The 12,651-nt window shown below is 40.0% G+C and overlaps 2 protein-coding genes across 10 annotated transcripts in view; one reads left to right on the top strand and one right to left on the bottom strand.

Moving 5' to 3' along the window:
* The window catches only part of BRCA1 (BRCA1 DNA repair associated), a 68,788-nt gene extending 61,506 nt beyond the window's left edge, over positions 1-7,282 (bottom strand). For 2 of the 4 annotated variants that reach the window (XM_043467647.1, XM_043467656.1), the window contains exons 1-3: positions 6,973-7,282; positions 5,989-6,099; positions 921-974 (exon numbers count right to left, since the gene is read on the bottom strand). In XM_043467647.1, coding sequence (XP_043323582.1) covers positions 921-974; positions 5,989-6,068 — 134 coding nt within the window. In that variant the 5' untranslated portion in view covers positions 6,069-6,099; positions 6,973-7,282. The remainder of the gene's footprint in view (positions 1-920; positions 975-5,988; positions 6,100-6,972) is intronic. The other 2 variants (XM_043467654.1, XM_043467655.1) reach the window with 2 other exon arrangements.
* A 72-nt stretch (positions 7,283-7,354) lies between these two features.
* NBR1 (NBR1 autophagy cargo receptor) overlaps positions 7,355-12,651 on the top strand; it is a 28,769-nt gene continuing 23,472 nt past the window's right edge. For 3 of the 6 annotated variants that reach the window (XM_043467660.1, XM_043467663.1, XM_043467662.1), the window contains exons 1-3: positions 7,818-8,160; positions 11,211-11,321; positions 12,527-12,589. In XM_043467660.1, coding sequence (XP_043323595.1) covers positions 11,220-11,321; positions 12,527-12,589 — 165 coding nt within the window. In that variant the 5' untranslated portion in view covers positions 7,818-8,160; positions 11,211-11,219. Of the gene's footprint in view, positions 7,798-7,817; positions 8,161-11,210; positions 11,322-12,526; positions 12,590-12,651 lie in introns of those variants that run through there. The other 3 variants (XM_043467661.1, XM_043467658.1, XM_043467659.1) reach the window with 2 other exon arrangements.

Here is a 12,651-nt window from a genome sequence, read left to right as displayed (position 1 = left end):
AAAAATACTTAAAAACAACTGGCATTCAGGGCAAGTCTCAATCATAGCTTAACATCAGGGAAAGGAGAAAACCCTGTTCTATAAAATTACCTACCAAACTTTTCCAAAATTCTTCTATCCAAGAAACATATTCATGGACTTCCCTGGTGTCCCAGTGGATAAGAATTTGCCTATCAATGCAGGAAAAACCAGTTCAATCCCTGTCTGGTAAGATTTCACATGTCACAGGGCAACTTAGCCTGTGTGCTACAATTACTGAGCCTGCGCATCCTACAGCCCATGCTCCAAAAACAAGAAAAGCCACTGCAATGAGAAGCCTGCACATGGTAACTAGAGAGTAGCCCCCATTCACTGCAATAGAGAAAGCCCAAAGTGCAGCAACAAAGATCCAGTGCAGCCAAAACAAATAAATAACTACAAGGAAAAAAAAAAAAGAAAAAAACCCCAACTGGCTTTAAAAAAAAAGGAAACATCCATTCCAAAGGAGAAGATCCTTAAAAATATAACTTGAATCACTGGTATGAATGAATTTCAGCCTAAATATAAACTGATATCAGATTCTCTATTTTCACAAGGATTATGAAGCAGGCAAACACTGAACCTTAGAGGTCAGAGAGCAGAAGGACATCTAGAAATGAACAGAAAAGAGAAAACTGGGACAGTTGAAACACAATTTGCTAATTTCACAATTGCCTGCAATCTGCTTCCACCCTTGGATACAAAAAACAAACAGCTCTTCAAAGTGATTTCATATCCCACTAGATAAATGTGCCAATATTTTACTTCAAACTATGGCTACAAGCAACTTACAATTCCTTTCCACATAACTGAAGAAGCTAAAGCTTCAGTAGTTGTTTTCTATATTATGAAGAATAAGTACAAAAGCTAATGATAGAGCCACATAAAACATTCAAACTTACTTGCAAAATATGTGGTCACACTTTGTAGAGACAGGCTCTCTGATCAACTCCAGACTAGAAAGGTGGGGGGGCGGGGGGGAAGAAAATAAACAAAGGTCAATAATTCATTTAAAAATAAGTGTATTCTGGGGTACATTAACCCTGGCAATCCAGTGGTTAAGACTCCGCGCTTCCAATGCAGGGGACTTGGGTTTGATTCCTGGTCGGGAACTAGGTAAGATTCCACAAGCCGTGCAGCGCGGCCAAAAAACAGATAAGGACTTTTTTAGCATAAACATTAAACTATTATTACACCTAAAAAATAATTTCCTTATCATCATCTAATACACAACTCTAATGTTCCAATTTCCTTCACTGTCTCATAAAAATTTAATCATTACACCCATTTAAATCAGGATCCAAACAAGATACCCATCCTGCATTTGGTGGATACGTCTCAAGTTTCTTTTAATCTACAGACTTCTCTTTTCCTTCCTTGTCATTTATTTTAAAAACTAGGTCATTTGACCTGTAGAATTTCCCAAATTCTGGATTTTGCTGATTATAACGCTATAATATGGTTTAACTTGTCCCTCTAACCTCCATTTCCTGTAAATGAGGCTTAATCAAAACCAGTTTCAATTTTTGGCAAGAACACTTTACAGATGGTTCTGTGTACTTTTATTACATCACTGCAGGAGGTACATGATGTTTGGTTTGTGATTACTTTTTAAGAACAGTGTAAAAAACACTCACTGAAGAAAATTCAGAAAACAATAAACTTAGAAAAATACAGTCTCCAGAAAAGAAAATATATCATCCGAATTCCCATCCCTGCCCATCTAACCACAAGATTTCAAGGTGCTCCTGAGATTAATTCATTTAACAATTTATTAAGTATTTATTGTGCTCCTCCTATGTGCAAGTACTGCTGCCGGAGATAGAAATACAGCAGCAAACAAAATAAAGACTGCCCTCATAGAACTTACATTCTAGCTGTGGTAGATAGTTGGTTGAGAAACAAAGATATATGGGAATAGTGCTAAAAAGAAAAATAAACCAGGATAAGGGGAAAGGGGATGCAGTGTGTTGGGGGGAGGGGTGTATACACAAGGTGGTCAAAAAAGGTCTCATGAAAGGGTGACACTGGTGGACAGCTGAGCTATGTGAGGAAACCAGTTGTGCAAAGGTTGGAAGAACATTTCAGCAGGGAGAGCAGAGAAGAAAGTCTCTGAGCAGGACCATGCCCAGGGTTTTTGAAGGACAGCGAGTAGGCCAGGGGCCAGGATGGAATGATTAAGGGGGAGATACTAGTGGAAGAGGTCAGAGAGGTAGCTGGGAACCTGAGTAGGGAGGGACTGTTTTAAGTCTCTGGTGTTTATTCTGAATGACAGCTTCAGAAACTGATTTTTGGTAAAGTTCAATAAAGGCATCAAAGAACAGATAACAACCTGTGTGTGTGATAGGAATGTGGCTTGTCAAATATTTAACATTTTAGAAAGGGATGACAAGAAAAGCTGGGGGACAATAGTCTCTTGTGAAAGGTTCGGTAACATAACTCTTACAATCATGGGGTTTGTGACGCAGCATAGGGCAATGAAATGAAAAATACTAGAGTAAGTCAGAAGACTGGGTTTCTACTGCAATTCTCTTTATTGGCAGAGTGATCTCAGGCCAACCCCTCTACCTGAACCTCAGTTTCCTTCTCGGTCACCCACTCTACCAGTCTCTTAAGGCTATTGTGAGAACAAAAGTAAATGCTACTTGGGAAAATGTTTACAACCTGAGATGATCTGTACCAATGTTAGTATTATTATTAGGACTGAATGTGATTTTAAGAAGAAAAACAACTGGACAAAGAGAACTCTGATTTGTTACCAAATCATTATTCCTCAGATAGGCTAGATAGCAAAAGAAATTCTCAGTAAAAGAGAAATTGGATTTAGCTATGATACCAGATGGCTTTCATTCTCACCACTGACTCAATTTTGAAATAATTATATTTCAGTATGGTAATTAAAAACTAAGCTATACAAACATACTGTAAACACAAACTTTGAAAAGATGAAAATTCCAATATGTAAAAAGGTAATGACTGTTGAAGGAAAAGCCTGGAGAATGGGAATGAAAGAAAAATAATTTAAATGTTTTCTTCTAGGTCATGATGAGAGCAAATGTTTACTATAAAAGTGATTCAAATTTTTTAAACACTCTTCAAACCTGGAAATATTTTAGGCCTACTCCTACATTTTGAATGTAAATTACTAACTACAACTTGAGCTTCCAACACGGTAAATGATTGGAAAAAGCAGCTAGGTTAGGTTCGAAATACAACCATACCACCCACTAGGATACACACTTTTTAGCAAACTCCTCTGAAAGTCAAATAATTTATATATTCATGTAAAAAGTTAGAAAGAAATACCAATTATCAGAAATAAATGCCAATAGTGACTCAGAGGCCAGCAGAAGCAATTTCAGCTTGAGACCTCAAAGAAGATGGAAACCTACCCTACAGCTAACATAAGTAATACTGTTTCCAGTCACAATCAGGAATCATTTATTAAAATATAGCTGAAAATTGTAGTTCTGGGCAATGTTTAAAAAAAAAAAAAGAACTAAATATGATTCCCATCCTAGAATTCCCCACTTAAATGAGTTTAAGGTTTAACAACAACCAAGAATAGCTTTAGTTTAAAAACTCATGTCTATGTCTTATAGAAAACAGATTGAAAAAATAAAAAAGGAGCTGGAAAATACACAATAATTGACTGAAAATAAAATTTAACATTAACTTTCATTCTCACGTCTTTAATTTTTACTTTATCTGAGATTTTTAATTGATGGATTAATTTGCCAGAATGAGAAAGAATATTACATAATATTATGATTGGGTCTCACGGAAATGTAAAGTAAATGGACCCAAATGCCATATTATTAAGGACTTTTTGATCACTCTTTGTAATTATCATGAGTAAGTCTTATGCTCTTTCAAAAGCAATTTTTCCCCAATTGTCATTTCCTCCTTCCCTGGCTCTGATGGTTCATAAATTTGGCTGTAAAGCTCATTCAGCTTGGGTTCTTGTTTAGCTGAAATGTTGAGGGGCAGGAAAGCAGAAGGTAGGTTACTTATAAATCTTGTTTCTCTCTGAAAACACAACTTGCATTTTATTTCATATTATTTTCTTGATTCCAAATATGAAAAACAACTTTCATGAAGCACAAATGAAAGGTGCAACTTTCCAGATTATTTTTTGAGTAATATTCACCGCTATCACCATATTAAAAAAACTCAACTATATCAAAGAACCTATTTAGTTTATTAACACCTTCAACAAATGTTGACTGAGTGGCTATTATGTCCCAAATGCTGTTCTGACTACTGATGATATCAAGTAAATAAAACAAAAACCTCAGCCCAGAGTTTATATTCTGTGGTGGCTGAGAAAAAGGATAAATTATACAGAATGTCAGGTAGTAATGAGTTACGAAAAAATTAAGCATTATGGAGGAAAGGGGGATAAAGAGTATGTTGGGGGTGGGAATGTTTCAATTTCAAATTAACACTGTCCGCCTCTTTGAAAGATGATATTTCCATCAGGATTTGTGAGCCACGCAATTACCAGGGGAAGAACGTTCCGCAATTACCAGGGGAAGAACGTTCGTTGTAGGCAGAGGGAGCAGCAAGCAAAAAAGCTCAGACACAGGAGAATGTTTGAAGATCAGTGAAGAGGACAGAATGACCAGAGAATAAGAGGAGAGAGGGTAGTCAGTAAACTTTCTAAATTTCCTTTCTGGCTTTTCACCAAGAAATTCTGAGGTATGGTTTTTAATTTATTTTGTAGATTTATTTTAATTTATGTAATAGATTTAAGAGATACCATTGAGATCATTTAGCCTGTGGTGCATAACCTTTGTTGTACCATTGACCCCTCTCGGCAGCTGATAAAAGCTCATGAACCCCCTTCTCACAGTAATGTCTTTAAATATATAAAATACAAAATATAAAATTACATTAAGAAACTATATAGGGGAAAAAAAAAGAAGACACTATATAGGAATATAGCTCTATCTATAGGCCTCCAAGGGTCGTGGAGGGTAAGTTAAGAGCTCCTGAATCCACACAAGATACCTTTCTGGGGTTGAAAAAAATGTTCCATACCTTGACTGGGTTACAAAGATACATACACTTACCCAAAGACAAAGACTTGTACACTTATGTTTTCTGCATTTCACTGTATGTAAATTATAAGCCTTTAAAATTCTAGTCCCCTCCTTATGTTGTAGATGAAGAAAAACAAAGGTTCACTCATAATGTCTAAGACTGGGGAGGGGCACGATAGGATTGGGGGGGTGAGAGGTGTAAGACAGACTACAAGGATGTATTACATTGGGATGGCCAAAAAGTTTGTTTGTGTTTTTCCATACCACCCTACAGGAAAACTGAATGAAGTTTTTGGCCAAACCAATACAACATGGGGAATATAGTCGATCTTTCATAATAACTGTAAATGGAGAGCAATCTTTAAAAATTATATAAAAAATAAAAATTGTTAAATAAATAAAGAGGTACAAAAGTCAAAGAAACTTGCTAAAGGTTTTGAGGACTTGCAGTATTCTCATTTAAATATACAGGGCTAATTTCAGCCAAAAGTTCTCCCAGGACATACCCACTCACTGACATCAAGCATTCGTGATTTTATTTTCCCTTTATCAATTAAGTCCATTCCAAGTGCTCAAGCTGGTTATGGAGCTGGATGAAAAGTCCAAATATCACTTAAGCTAAACCAGATCCCTGGTTCTACATTGATAGAACCAGTCAAGACAATTTGTGGACATTCAAGACAGGGAGCTGTGTGTGCTGAGGTGACAGGAAAAAAGGGAAAGGGAGAGCCCAAGTGAAGAAAATGGAGAAATTTCCTATATTCTTAAAGGTCTTCAGCTAAGAAAAGCAGCAACTTTAATAGCTTAATCTTAACAGACATAACAATTTTTTTTCTCCTTACCATCTTAAGGTCAATTCAATTCATTTGCATAGGATATAGTGGATATACAAGAAGAATTTCAAATTAATAAACTTTCAACTTACCATATTGGACACTCTAAGATTTTCTGCATAGCATTAAGGACATTTTGTACTTCCTCAACATGATCCACAGATAAATCCATTTCTTCCTGTTCCAATGAACTACATAAATCACTTTAAAAGGGTTATATAAACAGCAGTTTAGTTTCATTAAGTGATATTTAAGATTGGAATGCTTTAGAATCAGACCATAGAACTAATGACCAAAGCCTTATTTTTAAAAAAATTCTAAACGTTTTGTGTAATTAAGACCATTTCAATTCTGTTTGTGCACATCTAGCCTCCAACCATTTCCTTTTGATTTTTTTCGTTCTCCAAGAAAGGGAAAGCCACAGTGGGATGACTGACTGGGTGAGTGGTGGTACCCTCCTATCTCTCCAATCATCACAGTTGTTTTCTTTCTATCCCTTAAAATAAAAATCAACACCAACCAACGCTCCTATCCCTGTCCTTCCCCCGATTTTCCCACTGGCCTACACTGAGGATTCTCCTCAGGCACTTCGGTACCAGCAGCATCTGGGCCTACGGAGGCTCCTCCCTCTACTTCCTTCTGGCCCCTTCACAGAAACTCACAAGAATCCAGCTCTTAAGGGCTCTGCCTCGTACAAAGTCCTTTCTCCTCCTCTTCCCAGATACATTCCTGCCCCCGTTTTCCCTCAGGGTCCCTTTCTCAAATATACCAGCTTGTCTTTTTATACCATGTTGTCCCCCTCAGGACCCATCAGGATTCCCCCAAGGACACACCCTGCCCTCGCCCTTATCATCTGCACCTCCCCCAGATCCCGTGACATACAAACAGCCCCTCTCCCCACGACTTCCACAGATTCAACGTCTTAGGCTTCTCAGGTTCCACCTTCCGCCCGCCCCCCACCCGATAACAGCCGTCTTGCTCGCCTTCAGGAGTCACCTCTCCCCGGCTCTCCCCACACCTGTTTACTGCCCCAGAACACCCCACGGGCCGCTCTCCCTTCCCCACGGTTCTCTCACCTTTTACCCAGAACAAGAGATCCGGGCTTCCTGGACCCAGAGGCCCACTTCTCTGAAAAAGCCCCGGGACAGTCCTCGGTCCAGCGAGCTCACACCGCGCAGTCGCAGTTTCAACTAATCCGTAATTCCCGCGCTTTATTGTTGCCACGGAAACCAGCTGCTGCCGCTAGCTAGAGCCTCTCAGAACGCGAGAACCGGACACGTAACCGAAGGGCGGAGCAGAAAGTGCTGAGTCTCTCAGGGGCTCCCGATTGGTCATCCATTCTTTCCCTCTTTACGTAATTAGAAAGAGACGGAAGAGGCCAAGTTCTCCCGGAGTTTTTCTAATAGGCGCCCTCCCTCTCACTTCTACGCTTCCAGTTGAGGGTTATAACGTCACAGTGATTGCCGTACTAACGTCGAGATCGCTCCCTGGAGCCCGAATATGAGCTCATGATAGTGCCTAAAACAGTCGCAGGAAGAGGCCCAGCACCCTCACCCTTTCCGCCGCAATGGGAGTGTCAAGTTTAGGTAAATAATAGGGTTGTGAGGGAAAAACTACGATTTCCAGCATGCATTGCGGATCGAAAGGCCTTGGCCACAGTGTTCCTTGGAAACTGTAGTCTTATGGAGAGGAACTTCCGATACGGGAGGCAGACACGAGTCTAACGACAACTCAGTTGATAAACTGAAGAGCTCCGCGCGCTTATGCATGTCAACAGATATGGACTGGAGTGTTATGTTTTCGTATGTCGAGAGTGGATAATAGGCTAAAGAACCTACAAGTCCTAGTAAGACTACAGTCCCCATCCAGCCCTGCGAGTCTCCAGCAAGTCGTCCTCTAAGGTCGGTGACCTAAAGAAATGCAACGGGCCCGTTTTTTACCTGGGAAGGGGAAATCATCCGGGGCCCCGGCCCACGGCTGCGCACTCGCAGTTCCGCCCCTTTGCCCCGTGTTTGTTATTGTTGTGAGGGTCAAGCTCCTCCTGCCCCGCCCCCGCCAACTTATCTTCGACCAATCAGTGGGGCTGTAGTTTTGAAGGACACTTGGTAAGAACCAATCATCTTGTCGAAAACTCAGAGAACCTGGGGACTAGGCCCTGTCTCTGTCCGCCATGTTAGATTCACCCCGCAGGAATAGCAGCGGAGCTGGCAGCGAACGGTTCTTGCATTGGCCTCCGGCAGGCGCCCCCCGGGGGCGGGAAGCTGGTAAGGAAACAACTGCGGTTACCTAGGGGTGGTGTCACGTCTCACCGAGAGGACTTGGGGAAGTTTATGGGAGGAAGCCTCCAAAGGAGAAGGGCGACTTCTTCCGTGACTTGGACAACCTATCTTTCAGTGACCTGATGGGAGATCCGTTCGTGTTCTGAGGGGCCGAGGGGGCGGATACCACAGGAGGGACGGAGGGTCCGTGGTTCAGAACGCCTAGCTTCTGGTGAAGGACCCCAATACTCCCCAGGACAAAAAAGGCCTGGGCAAAGGAAACGAGAGAGTTCTCAGGGGGTGGTGACACTCTCTTGGGGACAAGGAGTGCTAGGAAACGATAACTGGAAGACTAGGATGAAGTCTGCAAGGAAAAAAAAAGATGACATTGCCCACACAGCCTCCTCACTCCCCCTCATCCCACTTTTGGGGAACCTCATAAGGAAGTCTTCTTGTTCAGGGACCTCTGGTATTGGAAGGGCACCGTTTTTCCTTTTTATTGAACACACAGCTTTCAGGTCACATTTTAACTCCAGGATAGGCCTCAGGTGGAGACAGTAATCAAAGCTCAGGTTCCAGGTCAACTTCATTAAAGGGATGTTTGAGATCCTGGAAAAATCGACTTAAAGGAAAAGCTGACTTGTGCCAGGGGAAGCTGAGCCAGAACATGAATTTAATATAATCCAGTTAATGAAAGATGAAAGCCTAGGCCCCAGCTACCCGACTTGACTAACTACAGTGACAGAGGACACTAACCACAGCTTTGGTATTTTCACAAGTTCAAAACAATACTCTTGCTGAAAGAATTTCACATCCAAGGCAAATAAATAGGCAACTCTTTATGAAGACCTGGCTATAGTCCAGCTAAACTAGAATCTCCCACTTCCTGTTTTCACCTCCCTAGTCAGCCAGCTGGATGAGTTCCAACATATCTAAACTTATTTCCAGTTGTGTAATTTGAGAAAGAGGGAAGGTTAGCTTCCTTTTGGATTCTCAAAAGTGTGGAAGTGTGTTTCTCAGAAGTTGAAAACTGAGAATGTGTTTTAGAAGATCGAATTTTGGCAGAGTGAATTAGTCAATCGCCCCGATTTTTTTGCCCATGATTCTGGGTCATTGACAGGAGTTTTGTCCAAATTTTAAGGACCCCAAGAATTGCATTCTGTGTGAATGAGATACTGGATGTCAGCAGGATTGGTGCCAGAAACTATTTTGATAATGCTCTTGGCCCTAGGTGGAGACAGAGAATGGAAAAAGTTGGGAGATGTTTGTATTTGGATTTACCAAAAAAACCCCTCAAATCCCTGATTCTCAGAGAGTTCAGGGTCCTTTTTAATGACAGTCTCACAGTTGTATTGTTTCACAGGGCAGTTCATTATACTGTGGAAAACAGCACTATGTGAGGTTCTAAAGGCTGATTTATATAATAATAACTTTCATGTTTAAGTACTGTTTTCAAAGAACCAGCATACACATTTTTACTTAATCCTTATGATAGTGTTGTGAGGTTAGCAAAACAGGGATCTCAGGCTTATTTTACAGGTTCAGAAACTGAAGCTCAGAGTTTAAATGACCTGCTCACACTTATATGGCTAGTAATGTGCCAGAGCTGTCTGGAATCCAGCTCTTCTGAACCACTGTGCTCCCTCCCTTCTTCACTGTAAACTCCTGAGACTTAATCTTGGTCCTCTGCAGTGTCTGTGCCTGGAGCAGAATCTGAATCTGTAGATGCTTAGTCAGGATTCATTAATGAATATGTTTTTAAAAAAACATGAAACATGAAAAGGCTGTTCTTTTACATTACAACTTAGATTTAAACTTTTTGTAAAGTCATAAAAAACAATCTAACAATTTGTAAGTAAAATTCTTACCTTTGAGAGGTAAAACCCTCAATTATTTCATGGATAAAATGATGGCTGTCAAATAATGCAGTAGAACGACTTCCCTAGCAGTCCAGTGGTTAAGACTCCACACTCCCAATGCAGGGGACAGAGGTTTGATCCCCAGTTGGGGAACTAAGATCCTGCATGTGGCATGATGTGGCCAAGAAATAAAAACAACAATAATAATCCGGTAGGGAAAGGCATTGCTATAACAAGATTAGTCCTGAGTTGATGGTAATTATGAAGACAGTCGATGGGTCTTTCAGGGTTCATTGTATATTAATCTGTTTTCTTTTGTAAAGGTTTAAATTTTCCCATTAATAGTTATATTTTAAACATTAGTTGACTATAGTCAATCCATATTGGGGGGATGGAAGAGTATAGATGAAATGAGGGTAACTTTGAGTTGATCGTTATAGTTAGATCATCAATATTCTCCACTTTTATGTATATTTGAAATTCTCCATAAAAGAAAAAAGTAGACTGCCCCCCCCCAAAAAAAAATGAACTTGAATAAAGGGTGTTGAATGCTACACTTGTGTAGTTTCTTGGCTAGTGTTTCAGCCTCTAAATTGTTAAAATAGATCTAATACAGAACCTAGGTTGCTCAGTTTAGGAAAAGGCATCTTTTCCAAGAGAAATTTATTAGAACATCTCCTTCAAGTTTTAGGAATATAAATTCCCCAAGGTAGAGTCCTACTCTTACTCATCTTGGTATCCTACTAGTAGAATGTAACAGCAGGTGTCTGTTTAATTAAGCAGTCATCATAAAGTTCATAAAATCCAAAGGATTTTACAAATGTTAGATGATTTCTATGAATGTGACCAAAATTTACATTCTCTTTGCAAACATATGGAAGTGAGATTTGTTTTAAACCACCTCAGTTCAGTTCAGTCGCTCAGTCGTGTCCAACTCTTTGCGACCCCATGAATCACAGCACACCAGGCTTCCCTGTCCCTCACCAACTCCCGGAGTTTACTCAAACTCATGTCCATTTAAACCACCTACTAGACTGTAAATAGCAGAAGAGCAGGGACATTATCTTCTCATCCACTGCTGTGTCCTAGTCCAGCCTATATTAGGTCCTCACAGATATTAGCTGACTGAATGTTTGTATAGTTTACAGAACCCTGTCTAATGTGTTTTCTCTCCCTCACCCACCCTGTCTTCTCTAGCCCCACAACATGGAACCACAGGTTACACTAAATGTGACTTTTAGAAATGAAACTCAAAGCTTTCTAGTTTCTGACCCAGAAAATACAACTTGGGCTGATGTGGAAGCTATGGTGAGTGTTATTTTGTTTTGTTTCTCCGTCCTTTAAGCAGGGATATTTTCCCCCAAAGTAGTTATTTTTAGCCATGCTTCTTAGCTGTAAAGTCTGTCATATTTACCATTTCTGAGCCTTTTGGAAAATAATTTTTGTCAAGGGTTTGGTGTTCATACAGATGTACCTGGTAGAGGAAACAAATTCGTCTTGAAGAGTTTAGAAAGGAAAGGTAAAATTATTTTTTTAAGTGAAATAGGACTTAGAAATTCTTTCCTTGTAGATACAGCCTAAGGAATGAATTGGCGTGGGCCCCACCCTAACCAGGCCTCAGGTTAAGGTTCTCTTGATTGAGAGCAGATAGGTTATTGTGGGTTTTGAACCACCAAAGATACAAAGATCTTTGTTTGTCTCAAGATCTGATCAGTTGCTTTTATTGGTAGGTCGGGAGGATGAGTGTCTCAGAGTTGAGCAGGAAAGCTGCCACACATGTTCACACAGCAGCTCATTCTGTTCCTTTTGTTGTTATTGGTAGTGCCTTTCCTCCTCTAGGTTTGCCCTTTGTTCCGTTTTTGTTTGATTTGCGATAGTGAATGTTTTACTTCCTGTGTAACTATTTGTCTAATGAAACTCTTTGGTTAAAAACGTGCTTTTACCAGGTTATATGTTATGGTAAGACATGGTGGAGAGACCTCAAAAGATGATCTGATCTAGTCCTCTGTCTTCCAGGAAAGATTTCTTTCTATTTATTTATACTGCCTGGACAGATGGTTATCCAGAAAGTTAGATCTTGTTTGTCAAATGATCTGAAAATCAAAAACAGCTATCTTTCTTTTCCTATTAGTTAAATGAGCTGACAACTTGCCTTTTTTCTTTATGGTAAATATTAAATTATAAAAGTATATTATGTGCCTGTTATAAGAAATGAAACAATCCAAACATATATAATGAAAAGATTAATATCCCTCCACTCCCCTCACCCTTCATCCACTATTTCAACCTCTTTGGGAGTGATCAGTGTTAACAGCCCTGTATGTACTCTTAGTTGTGGCATGTGGGATCTAGTTCCTTGACCAGGGATCGAACCCAGGTCCCCTACATTGGGAGCATGGAATCTTAGCCACTGGACCACCAGGGCAGTCCCTATCCATCCTTTATATTATGATTTCTATTGCAACCTGCCTTTTTGATAACTTGATCATATAGTGTGCACATTTTATTTGCAGGTAAAAGTTTCATTTGATCTGAACACTATTCAAATAAAATACTTGGATGAGGAAAATGAAGAGGTAAAGTATATTATAGTACCCATGACCACGTATCCAGAATAAGGATCTTATTTCTCAAGAGG

Source organism: Cervus canadensis, chromosome 1, assembly GCF_019320065.1.
Source record: "Cervus canadensis isolate Bull #8, Minnesota chromosome 1, ASM1932006v1, whole genome shotgun sequence".
In the NCBI taxonomy this organism is placed as follows: domain Eukaryota; kingdom Metazoa; phylum Chordata; class Mammalia; order Artiodactyla; family Cervidae; genus Cervus; species Cervus canadensis.
Note: the sequence above shows the minus strand (reverse complement) of the source record. Positions and strands in the feature narration are given on the sequence as shown.